Source organism: Hyperolius riggenbachi, chromosome 6, assembly GCF_040937935.1.
Source record: "Hyperolius riggenbachi isolate aHypRig1 chromosome 6, aHypRig1.pri, whole genome shotgun sequence".
Classification (NCBI taxonomy): domain Eukaryota; kingdom Metazoa; phylum Chordata; class Amphibia; order Anura; family Hyperoliidae; genus Hyperolius; species Hyperolius riggenbachi.
Window position 1 is genome coordinate 222867973 of NC_090651.1, and position 13020 is coordinate 222880992.

Sequence of the window (13020 nt, forward strand, 5' to 3'; positions counted from 1 at the left end):
TACAATGGTTTATCAATACTGCTTAATGCAGTTTAGCACATACACCTCGTTGTAACTCTACTCGAGTTGTTTGTAAGTAGAGTACTGTCTGTACAGTGGAGAAAAATGAGATCAGAGAGGTACATAAATCACAACACTGCTGGGCAGAATGATAAATTGGCAGGGAAGACATTCCAGATATTCAGTGTTTGAACTGTATATTTATCTGTTTCTCTGTGCATAGCTGTCATACACATGATATATAGTCAAAGATCAGTTGCCTGCAACTGAGCAGGTCTGTATTCAAGAGCACAGTCGGCTTGACTACTTTTCAATTAGTAGAAATATATGTACAGTATATGCAAAGGATATTCAGTGTAATATGCAACATATATATTCAGATAGTGTGAAAAGCAATAGATATTCAGATAGTGTAATATGCAATAGATATTCAGATAGTGTAATATGTAATAGATATTCAGATAGTGTAATATGCAATAGAAATTCAGTCTTCTGATACAAAGCAAGATTAATAGGCTTCAGTTGCAAACAATTAAAAATGTTAAAGGAGTCATCAGGCAATTATAAGGAAAATAAGTGCTACTTACCCGGGGCTTCCTCCAGCCCCAAGCTCCCAGCATGCCCCTCGCTGCAGCTCCACCGTCAGCCATTCACCTGTGAAGGTTCCCGGACCCCGGCGATGACGTCAGGCCGACCTGGAGGTTGGCCTGTGCTGCGCCTGCACGAACGGCGCTGTCAATCAGTACGCTCCGAACCACGTGGTGGCGAGTGACAGCGCCGTTCGTGCAGGCGCAGTACGGGCCGACCCCCAGGTCGGCCTGACATCATCGCCGGAGACCGGGAGGCAGCAGCATCGAACAGCTGACAGCGGAGCTGCAGCGAGGGCCATGCTGGGAGCTTGGGGCTGGAATAAGCCCCGGGTAAGTAGCACTTATTTTCCTTATAATCGCCTGATGATTCCTTTCAGCTAGGTACCCACGGCCAGATGGATCTGACGAACAATCGTTCCCCTGATCCATCTGGTCGAATCTGCAAGCCTCATTTGTGCTGCCATAAACAAACAATTGTCTAAACTATAATTTACACAATCACGGTAAAACCTGAAAAAGTCACTGAAGACATTTTCAGAGATATAATCTAGCATGGCGGTCGTTTAAAAAATGAACGATTGCCGCAGGTGGTGTGCACCTTGAAACATAGTTTAACAATTTTTTGTTAAACAATGTCTCGAAATATTGCAGAAAAAATAGTTTGTTGGGAAAAAAACGTTTGTGGGTATGGGCCTTTAGACATCTTTTATGAACTTAACAAAATGATCCACTGCCTGTTTTCCTGAGTTCAGTTGATCAAAGAAGCTGACAATTCCATGGAAGCCATCTTTAATGTGGTTCCAGGTGACCGGGACTCCATTGTCTTCCAGACGCTGTTTGTACAGTATGCCCTCATCTCGGAGAATATCAAACTCGCAGGTTAAAATATACGTTTTTTGAAGCAGGCAAAGCACAGAGTCCTCGGCTAGCAGTGGTGAGCATGCAGGGTCAAATACTTGTTTGACTTTCTCATACACCTTGTTATTAAAGGCAGGAATCGCTTGGGGCTTGTAACCTCTAACTTTGAACTCCTTTGGGATATTATCAGCACTCAGCCACTTTGAGAATTTTTTCCTCAGCTCAGGAGGAACATGGCTGCCGTTCAACACCTCCTTGGAAATAGACAGGTCCCCTCCTCCCGCATAGTTCAGTGTGTAAAACGGAGTCCGATCTCGCATTAAGAAAGGCACACTGTGATTTTGCTGGTGTGCAGGTAAGTTAAAGTCCAACAACTGGAGGACCGGGTATATCAACACCTGGGCCAGAGGTTTTGGAACATCTGACGTCATCACAAGAGCTTGCGATACAGCAGCTACGAGGTTAGCCCCTGCACTCTCCCCACAGATGATAACAGAAGATGGATTCACACCAAAATCCTGGGCAGTTTTCAGAAAGTGGATGGTGGCACCGAGACAGTCATCAAACGCTGCAGGGTACCTGTGTTCTGGTGCCAGCCGGTACCTAAAGAAAATATTTAATACACACAACTGGTCACATAATGATAAGAATTATTATTTTAAAACGTGCCCCTTAAAGGGACACTTAAGTCACAACAAAAAATGAGACCTGGGGCTTCCAATAGCCCCCTGCAGCTGTCTGGTGCCCTCGCCGTCTCCCTCCGATCCTCCTGGCCCCGCCGGAAGCCACTTCCTGTTTCGGTGACAGGAGCTGACAGGCTGGGGACGCGAGTGATTCTTCGCGTTCCTGGCCACAATAGCGCCATCTATGCTGCTATAGCATATATCATATACCATATAGCAGCATAGAGGGTGCTAATGTGTCTGGGAACGCGAAGAATCACTCGCGTCCCCAGCCTGTCAGCTCCTGTCACCGAAACAGGAAGTGGCTGCCGGCGGGGCCAGGAGGATCAGAGGGAGATGGCGAGGGCACCGGACAGCTGCAGGGGGCTATTGGAAGCCCTAGGTGAGTAAAACTCATTTTTTTTGTTTGACTTAAGTGTCCTTTTAAGTATCCCCAGTGCTTAAAACAATACATTTAGCTATTTTCTTTTTTTTTCAATTTGGTTTATTTATAAGTTTAGCAATAAAAAAGTTTTTGAATTGGAAACATTACAAATGAAAATGTAATTTGTTTCATCTTCCTTCACAGGTTTGACTGGCAAGTTTTGAAAATACAAGTCTTGTTTTATGGAAATGTAAGTATCCTTCTTTAGAAAACATAGGGCTTATGGTTCGCCAAGGCTTTGAGATGTGAGTTTTGAAGAATTTAGCTATATAAAGACTTTTTCAAATTTTGTTTCTGGATACAAAGAGAACATTTTGGGTGGTAACTTCAAAGACAGTTTCCACAGGACCAGTAGCCGTCAGACAGGACCAATGTGTCCATTGGGACCAGTTCCATTGGGGGCAGTGGCACCTGTACATCTCACTAATATTATAAATGCGAAAGTTTGGATGTTTGGATGTATGTTACTCAATCACGCAACAATGGGTGAACAGATTTGAATGAAATTTGTCCCACACATAGTGGGCGGAGACAAATACAAATTTCACAGTGAAAATGTAATGGCGATTGGTGGAATTAATTGTGAAGGAGCGCTCCCTCCCATTCCTTGGTGTTTTTAAGTGTTTTTATTGAGGGAAACCGAGTCGCATATGACTGCATACAATTTTGTACCAATAAAGTTTTTTCATAAGCACAGGTAGGGCCACTGGTCTTATTTAACGCATGAAAATGTAAACTGCAGCCATTCTTTTTAATCTCAGTAATATTATAAATGCGAAAGTTTGGATATTTGTTACTTGATCGCGCAACAATGGCTGAACGGATTTGAATGAAATTTGGCACACATAGTACATTACCCGGGATAACACATAGGATACTTTTTATCCCCATAACCAAATAGTGGGCGGATACAAATACAAATGTCACTGGGAAAATGTAAACTGCAGCCATTCTTACTCTGTTTATGGTAGGGTTCTCAAAATTTGCACAGTTGACTGGGATTAATATTCAGAAAAGTAGGTGGAGCCTACAAAAGCCAATCAAGATTCACCTATTCATTTTTTAGGGGAATATTTAATTGCTGACATTCTTGCACTGTTAATGTCACAAGCCTCAAACCTGGTACAGTTGGTGATTGGGTGACTGAGGTTTATTCTCAGAAAAGTGGGTGGAGCCACCGCTAATCATATTTGTTTTATTTCAATGCAAATTATTGATGCCAAAGACCGCAAAGCTTACAAACTAGGTCATTGAGTAATTGTGTGATAGGGTTAGAAAAAGTGGCTGGAGCCAACACCAGCCAAATACATACCCGGGCAACGTCGGGCCATCAGCTAGTAAATTATATTTTCAGCAAAGATGCTCACAAATGTTTGTTTCAGACAAGTAAGATGTATAATGTGTGTACAATGCTATAGAGATTTGATTACTGCAGCAGTACATAAAGATTTTCTGCTTACAACACATTACCAGTCTAACTAGAAGGTTACTTTCTAAAAATATTTGTATGTGACATTTCATTACATTCTTAATAAAAATGCTTTTCTTTTTTAATGTTGAATATCAGAACTAACATCAGTCTATGGATTGTATGCAGTGTATCACACCGACAAGGTGCAATGCGACTTTTCATCACTGTTGCAGGATGCGTAACGCAATGATTATAGTGTGAAAATGACCTGGGTCATGTATGAGAGACAGCTGAAAAGCTGTCATAAATTGTTCTGCAATATTGAAGGAGATCATTTCTATGCAAAAATAGAAGTAATATTAAAGCAAAATTGTATTCATAGATGTTTAAAGCATATCTCCAAGCTTTTTTTTTGTTTGTTTTAATACAAATATCCCCGTCTCCGCCTCTCAATAGCTTTGCACACATAGTAGAAAAGAAAGGTAGAAAACCGCTCACTCCACGAGGAGCAGTGCCAGACCAGGATAGCCAATCCTAAAATACACTTGAAACGAAAGAAGTCCACACGATGCTCCTAAAATCCAATATCTTTATTCATGGACGTATCCAAAAAGTCAACACATATCACCAGCTGACATGAATAAGGACCAGTAGGTCCGAAACATGTCAGCTGGTGATATGTGTTGACTTTTTGGATACGTCCATGAATAAAGATATTGGATTTTAGGAGCATCGTGCGGACTTCTTTCGTTTCAAGCTTTGCACACATAACATTAATAAAAAAATGTTCCTAAATACTTTCATTTTGTTAAAACTATTGGTGATCATGCCTCTGTGGCAGAAAATTCCTGCATGAAATGATATATCGTGTCTCTCCTGTGCTGGCTGCACAGCCAATTTCTGTGCAATAAAATTTTGAACTGCTCAAGTCGTATTGGTGTCCTCCTGTATCCCCATATGTCTTCCTGTGTCCCCTTCTGTCCCCAGGTGTCCTCTTCTGTCCTCCCTTCTGTCCCTAGGTGTCACCTTCAGTCCCCCCTTATGTCCCATGTGTGTTCGTTGCCCTAATATCAGCTTCCCTCCCCTGAGTCTACGCTCCCCCCGTGTATATGTATCAAGTGTAGCGGCATGTCTTACCTAATCCATGCTGCCCGCGGGGATCACAGACCTCTTCACTACTGCCCGGCTCCCCCTAGTGAATGGCTTGGGGAGAAAAAGTGCATCTTATACGGCGACAAATACAGTACAAGATCTGGAATCAGAAGCCTTTGGGTTCACCAGAACTTCTTGTTGACTCTACCAGTAGATTATTAAAAAAGATACACTAGCCAAATACACTAAACTGTTTACACTGTAAAAATTATTTTTTTCCAGGCAAGAAAATACATTAATTCATAACATAATTATAATGTTAATGAAATGTGTTATTTTGTGAAAACTGGCATTTTTGCAACAATTCGGTTACTAATGTCCTACTGACTGCTATCCTATTTTTGAAAAATAAATGAAATGTTTCTCACTTCTGTGAAGATTTTTGCAAACAAGCCATCAACATACAAATGACCATATTTGCTGGCCACTCATTATTGCCATCTATAGGTCCGTACACACGCCGGACTGCAGGCAACGACGGGTTCGTCGTCACCTCCCGCTGGGTGGGCGTTCCAGCGACAGTCCGGCGTGTGTACAGTCTGTCGGCGGACTGATACGGCTGTTTCTGAGCGATCTGCCGGGCGGATCGCTCAGAAACTGCCGTATCAGTCTGCAGAAAGACTGTACACACGCTGGACTGTCGCTGAAACGCCCACCCAGCGAGAGGTGACGACGGACCCGTCGTTGCCAGCAGTCCGGCGTGTGTACGGACCTTAACACAACATTGTGGCAGCTGTGTGACATTTTTACTAGACCCATTAAAGCAATACAGAAATTAGCTTCTTACCCAACAGAGATCACTATGGCTCCAGATGCCTTTGACATGTATATACAAAGACTGTCACATAACTCTGAGAGAGAAAAGAAAATCCCACATTATTGAGGAGTACACGGAGGGCTTCAGGAAGAAAAGCAAGCATATTTCTTCCTTCTCAAAGGCATAGCTAAGTATGAAATATGTCACTAATATTGAGTGAAAGTCTGTGTAAACATAAGAAAGGCTATATCTAAATATTTTGCTACAAAAAAAATAACTTTTTTAAATAAGCTAGAATTACATGCCATTTTTTGATAAAAGTTGTGGTTTTAAAGGATACCCAAAGCGACGTGTGACACGATGAGATAGACATGGGTATGTACAGTGCCTAGCACACTAATAACTATGCTGTGTTCCTTTTTTTCTTTCTCTGCCTGAAATAGTTAAATATCAGGTATGTAAGTGGCTGACTCAGTCCTGACTCAAACAGGAAGTGACTATAGTGTGACTCACTGTTAAGAAATTCCAACTATAAAACCCTTTTCTAGCAGAAAATGGCTTCTGAGAGCAGGAAAGAGATAAAAAGGGTCAGTAGTTCATAGATTTTAGCTCTGGCATACTTCAATGAATGTGTCATTGAGCAAAAACAATAAAACAGTTAAAACTTAAAAAGTAGATTTAACCACTTGAGGACCTAGGGTTTTCTACCCCTTAAGGACCGGCCACTTTTTTTCCATTCAGACCACTGCAGCTTTCACGGTTTATTGCTCGCTCATACAACCTACCACCTAAATGAATTTTGGCTCCTTTTCTTGTCACTAATAAAGCTTTCTTTTGGTGCTATTTGATTGCTCCTGCGATTTTTACTTTTTATTATATTCATCAAAAAAGACATGAATTTTGGCAAAAAAATGATTTTTTTAACTTTCTGTGCTGACATTTTTCAAATAAAGTAAAATTTCTGTATACATGTAGCGTGAAAAATGTGGACAAACATGTTTTGGATAAAAAAAAACCCATTCAGTGTATATTTATTGGTTTGGGTAAAAGTTATAGCGTTTACAAACTATGGTGCAAAAAGTGAATTTTCCCATTTTCAAGCATCTATGACTTTTCTGACCCCCTGTCATGTTTCATGAGGGGCTAGAATTCCAGGATAGTATAAATACCCCCCCAAATGACCGCATTTTGGAAAGAAGACATCCCAAAGTATTCACTGAGAGGCATAATGAGTTCATAGAAGATATTATTTTTTGTCACAAGTAAGCGGAAAATGACACTTTGTGACAAAAAAAAAAAAGAAAAAAAAGTTTCCATTTCTTCTAACTTGCGACAAAAAAAATGAAATCTGCCACGGACTCACCATGCCCCTCTCTGAATACCTTGAAGGGTCTACTTTCCAAAATGGGTCATTTGTGGGGTGTGTTTACTGTCCTGACATTTTGGGGGGTGCTAAATTGTAAGCACCCCTGTAAAGCCTAAAGGTGCTCATTGGACTTTGGACCCCTTAGCACAGTTAGGCTGCAAAAAAGTGCCACACATGTGGTATTGCCATACTCAGGAGAAGTAGTATAATGTGTTTTGGGGTGTATTTTTACACATACCCATGCTGGGTGGGAGAAATATCTCTGTAAATGACAATTTTTTAATTTTTTTTACACACAATTGTCCATTTACAGAGATCTTTCTCCCACTCAGCATGGGTATGTGTAAAAATACACCCCAAAACACATTATACTACTTCTCCTGAGTACGGCGATACCACATGTGTGGCACTTTTTTGCACCCTAACTGCACTAAAGGGCCCAAAGTCCAATGAGTACCTTTAGGATTTCACAGGTCATTTTGAGAAATTTCGTTTCATGACTACTCCTCACGGTTTAGGGCCCCTAAAATGCCAGGGCAGTATAGGAACCCCACAAATGACCCCATTTTAGAAAGAAGACACCCCAAGGTATTCCGTTAGGAGTATGGTGAGTTCATAGAAGATTTTATTTTTTGTCACAAGTTAGCGGAAAATGACACTTTGTGAAAAAAAACCAATAAAAATCAATTTCCGCTAACTTTTGACAAAAAATAAAATCTTCTATGAACTCGTCATACACCTAACAGAATACCTTGAGGTGTCTTTTTTTCTAAAATGGGGTCACTTGTGGGGTTCCTATACCGCCCTGGCATTTTACGGGCCCAAAACCGTGAGTAGTCTGGAAACCAAATGTCTCAAAATGACTGTTCAGGGGTATAAGCATCTGCAAATTTTGATGACAGGTGGTCTATGAGGGGGCGAATTTTGTGGAACCGGTCATAAGCAGGGTGGCCTTTTAGATGACAGGTTGTATTGGGCCTGATCTGATGGATAGGAGTGCTAGGGGGGTGACAGGAGGTGATTGATGGGTGTCTCAGGGGGTGGTTAGAGGGAAAAATAGATGCAATCAATGCACTGGGGAGGTGATCGGAAGGGGGTCTGAGGGGGATCTGAGGGTTTGGCCGAGTGATCAGGAGCCCACACGGGGCAAATTAGGGCCTGATCTGATGGGTAGGTGTGCTAGGGGGTGACAGGAGGTGATTGATGGGTGTCTCAAGGTGTGATTAGAGTGGGGAATAGATGCAAGCAATGCACTGGCGAGGTGATCAGGGCTGGGGTCTGAGGGCATTCTGAGGGTGTGGGCGGGTGATTAAGTGCCCTAGGGGCAGATAGGGGTCTAATCTGATAGGTAGCAGTGACAGGGGGTGATTGATGGGTAATTAGTGGGTGTTTAGGGTAGAGAACAGATGTAAACACTGCACTTGGGAGGTGATCGGACGTCGGATCTGCGGGCGATCTATTGGTGTGGGTGGGTGATCAGATTGCCCGCAAGGGGCAGGTTAGGGGCTGATTGATGGGTGGCAGTGACAGCGGGTGATTGATGGGTGGCAGTGACAGGGTGTTGATTGATGGGTGGCAGTGACAGGGGTGATTGATGGGTGATTGATAGGTGATTGACAGGTAATCAGTGGGTTATTACAGGGGAGAACAGATGTAAATATTGCACTGGCAAATTGATAAGGGGGGGGTCTGAGGGCAATCTGAGCGTGTAGGCGGGTGATTGGGTGCCCGCAAGGGGCAGATTAGGGTCTGACCTGATGGGTAACAGTGATAGGTGGTGATAGGGGGTGATTGATGGGTGATTGATGGGTAATTAGTGGGTGTTTAGAGGAGAGAATAGATGTAAACGCTGCGCTTGGGTGGTGATCTGATGTCGGATCTGCGGGCGATCTATTGGTGTGGGTGGGTGATCAGATTGCCCGCAAGGGGCAGGTTAGGGGCTGATTGTTGGGTGGCAGTGACAGGGGGTGATTGATGGGTGATAGGTGATTGGCAGGTGATTGACAGGTGATCAGTGGGTTATTACAGGGAAGGACAGATGTAATTAATGCACTGGCGAATTGATAAGGGGGGGGGGGTCTGAGGGCAATCTGAGCGTGTGGGCGGGTGATTGGGTGCCCGCAAGGGGCAGATTAGGGTCTGATCTGATAGGTAACAGTGACAGGTGGTGATAGGGGGTGATTGATGGGTGATTGATGGGTAATTAGTGGGTGTTTAGAGAAGATAACAGATGTAAACAATACATTTGGGAGGTAATCTGACGGCGGGTTTGCGGGCGATCTAATGGTGTGGGTGGGTGATCAGATTGCCCGCAAGGGGCAGGTTAGGGGCTGATTGATGGGTGTCAGTGACAGGGGGTGACAGGGGGTGATTGATGGGTGATAGGTGATTGGCAGGTGATTGACAGGTGATCAGTGGGTTATTACAGGGAAGAACAGATGTAATTAATGCACTGGTGAATTGATAAGGGGGGGTCAGAGGGCAATCTGAGCGTGTGGGCGGGTGATTGGGTGCCCGCAAGGGGCAGATTAGGGTCTGATCTGATAGGTAAAAGTGACAGGTGGTGATAGGGGGTGATTGATGGGTGATTGATGGGTAATTAGTGGGTGTTTAGAGGAGAGAATAGATGTAAACAATGGATTTGGGAGGTGATCTGATGTCGGATCTGCGGGCGATCTATTGGTGTGGGTGGGTGATCAGATTGCCCGCAGGGGGCAGGTTAGGGGCTGATTGATGGGTGGCAGTGACAGGGGGTGATTGACGGGTGATTGACAGGTGATTGACAGGTGATCAGGGGGGATAGATGCATACAGTACATGGGGGGGTCTGAGGGGGGGGTCTGGGGAGAATCTGAGGGGTGGGGGGGTGATCAGGAGGGAGCAAGGGGCAGGGGGGGATAAAAAAAAATAGCGTTGACAGATAGTGACAGGGAGTGATTGATGGGTGATTAGGGGGGGTGATTGGGTGCAAACAGGGGTCTGGGGGGTGGGCAGGGGGGGGGGGTCTGATGGGTGCTGTGGGCGATCTGGGGCGGGGGGGGGGGGAAATCAGTGTGCTTGGTGCAGACTAGGGTGGCTGCAGCCTGCCCTGGTGGTCCCTCGGACACTGGGACCACCAGGGCAGGAGGCAGCCTGTATAATACACTTTGTAAACATTGCAAAGTGTATTATACACTTTGTATGCGGCGATCGTCGGGTTAACATCCCGCCGGCGCTTCCGTATGGCCGGCGGGATGTTGCGGCGGGTGAGCGGCGCCAGGCGGAGGATCGCGTCACGGATGACGCGATCGCTCCGCCCATGCCCCTACAATGACCGCCGCCATTTGTCTATACAGCGGTCCTTGCGGGGTGCACTTCCCGGCCGCCAATTGTATATACGGCGGTCGGGAAGTGGTTAAACATAAAATAAAACAGAGGACTATCTTAAAAAGTCATTTTTATGAGAAGGAAGATAAATACAATCATTTATTTCATTCGTTTATTTTCGCTTCGGGTGTCCTTTAAGCACTTTTACGCTAAGATAGCAATCTTTTTATCTGGAGGTCCTGGAATTAAAGTGAACCACACAAGAAAGATTGGAGGAGCCGTGCAGATTTCCAGAGAGGCATAGGGGTGGCCTATACCCCTGATGCACATACGGGCCCATCTCAGCCGTCCCATCCGGTAAGTCGGGTATCAAAGGAGGAATCACCATAATCCTGCAGCATTGCTGAGACCAGTCCCCAAATTAAATGAACCGCCAACCAACAGTGCCTTGCAGAATATTAGCAGCAGAAGCGGCAGTGCGTGTCTCACCTGCTCCGGATGCCCGGGGTGATAAGAGACGTATTCTCCCTTACAGCTTTCTCTAGTGTCGGCTTCTGCTGATCGAGTTATTACACGTGACCGACAGTAGGGGAAGCCGATAGAGAAAATGATGCAGATTGCTGCAAGCATCCACCGAGCAGGTGAGATGACACTTCTGCTTCAAAACTCTGCACAAGGGGGACAGAGGAGGACATAATGGCCAAGAAGGAGGATGCAGGATGACACAATAGGCATGGAGGAGGACACAAGGGTGGGCAGAGCAGGACACAAGGGGGTAAGAGGACACAGGGGGACACAAGAGGTACAAGGGGGCATAAATCATTATTTTCCCTGATTTTTGTCCTCTAAACCTAAATGCCCCTTATGGTCAGGAGTGTCTTATGCTGGGAATACACGGTTCATTTTTGAGGTGATTAGATGGTTCAATAGATAATTTCTGACATATCCGATCTCCCTTTCGATCCTTTCACCACTCGATTTCTGATAGAAGTGAATGGAAAAAGATAAGAAAAACGAACGGAAGATAAGAGAATCGACTGCAGAATCGAGAGGCAAAAACAATCGAGAAGAGAATCGAGAAACGAGCCGTGTATTCCCAGGATTATGTTCCAAAAAATATTGTATATAGAGTAGTATTACCTAGGTCTAGTTTTTTTTGTTTTTTTATTGTGTCTCAAGCAACAAGACAGCACACCTATCCGGCATCAGCCTATCCCCGTCGGTACCAGATAACCAGGGGCGTAGCTTGGGGGGGCAGGGTGGGACATGTGCCCCCAGGCGCTGGGTTCCTAGGGGCGCCCAGCCGTGACCTTAGTCTTTTTATCATTTATCTTTATTTCCCAGTGGGAGGGGCGAGCGCAGAGAAGAGGAAGCGGTAGGCACAGGGGTGGGGAAGGGGGGGGTCATCTCCCCCCTTCCCTCACCTTAGGGCTCCCCCTCCCTCGCTCCCCCCCTCCAGACATGAGAGGCTGGCGGCGGTCCGGCAGAACACTTACTCTATTCCCGGCAGAGTAGAGAGATCTGTGCGCCGCTACTCTGGTCTAGACTAGACCAGAGTAGCGGTGCACAGATCTCTCTACTCCGCCGGGAATAGGGTCCTAAGGTGAGGGAAGGGGGGAGACATCCCCCCTTCCACCACCGCTGTGCCTACTGCTCCCCCTTCTCTGCACTCGCCCCTCCTGCTGGGGGGACACCTGGCTACATATACTGAAGACACATATACCCCTGGCTACATATACTGGGCACATATACCCCTGGCTACATATACTGGGAACATATACCCCTGGCTACATATATTGGGGACACATATACCCCTGGCTACATATACTGGGGACATCTATACCCCTGGCTACCTATACTGGGGACATTTATACACCTGGCTACCTATTCTGGGGACTACTATAGACCTGCCTACTTATTCTGGGGACACCTATACCCCTGGCTACATATACTGGGGACATATACACCTGCCTACATATACTGGGGACACATATACACCTGGCTACATATACTGGAGACACATATACACCTAGCTACCTATTCTGAGGACACCTATAGGCCTGGTTACCTTTACTGGGGGCACCTATTTTGGCGGAACTGCTGCCAGATGAACTGTATTTTTGGGGAACTGCTGCTGCCAGATTGTGTACTTTGGGAAACAGCTTCCAGATTATATGTATGTTGGGGGAACCACTGCGGCCAGATTATGTCTTTTTTGGGGGGAACCATTGCCATACTATCTGTACTAGCGGACCCTCGGCGTAGCATACGCCGCATAAGAGGGTAGCGAGAAAGAAGGGAGTATTGGGCACAGCGGCGGGGAGTGGGGTTGGACCCCCCCCCCTCCCTCACCTGGGTCCCCCAATCTGCGTTCCCCCTCCAGCTTAATCTTAGCAGCAGCCGCCGCTGCTATTAGTAAGAGGCAGTGGGTGGGGATGACTCACCTCTTCGGCACAGCAGCGGGGAGAGGGTTC

At 45.4% G+C, this 13020-nt stretch overlaps 1 protein-coding gene across 4 annotated transcripts in view; it reads right to left on the reverse strand.

Annotated features, from left to right (window-relative positions):
* Nucleotides 1–942: 942 nt before the first annotated feature.
* Nucleotides 943–13020, reverse strand: part of LOC137522659 (arylacetamide deacetylase-like 4) — a 70604-nt gene continuing 58526 nt past the window's right edge. For all 4 annotated transcript variants that reach the window (XM_068242731.1, XM_068242732.1, XM_068242730.1 and 1 more), the window contains 2 exons: nt 5906–5969; nt 943–2051 (listed from right to left, as the gene is read on the reverse strand). In XM_068242731.1, the coding sequence (XP_068098832.1) occupies nt 1286–2051; nt 5906–5969 (830 nt within the window). In that variant the 3' untranslated portion in view covers nt 943–1285. The remainder of the gene's footprint in view (nt 2052–5905; nt 5970–13020) is intronic.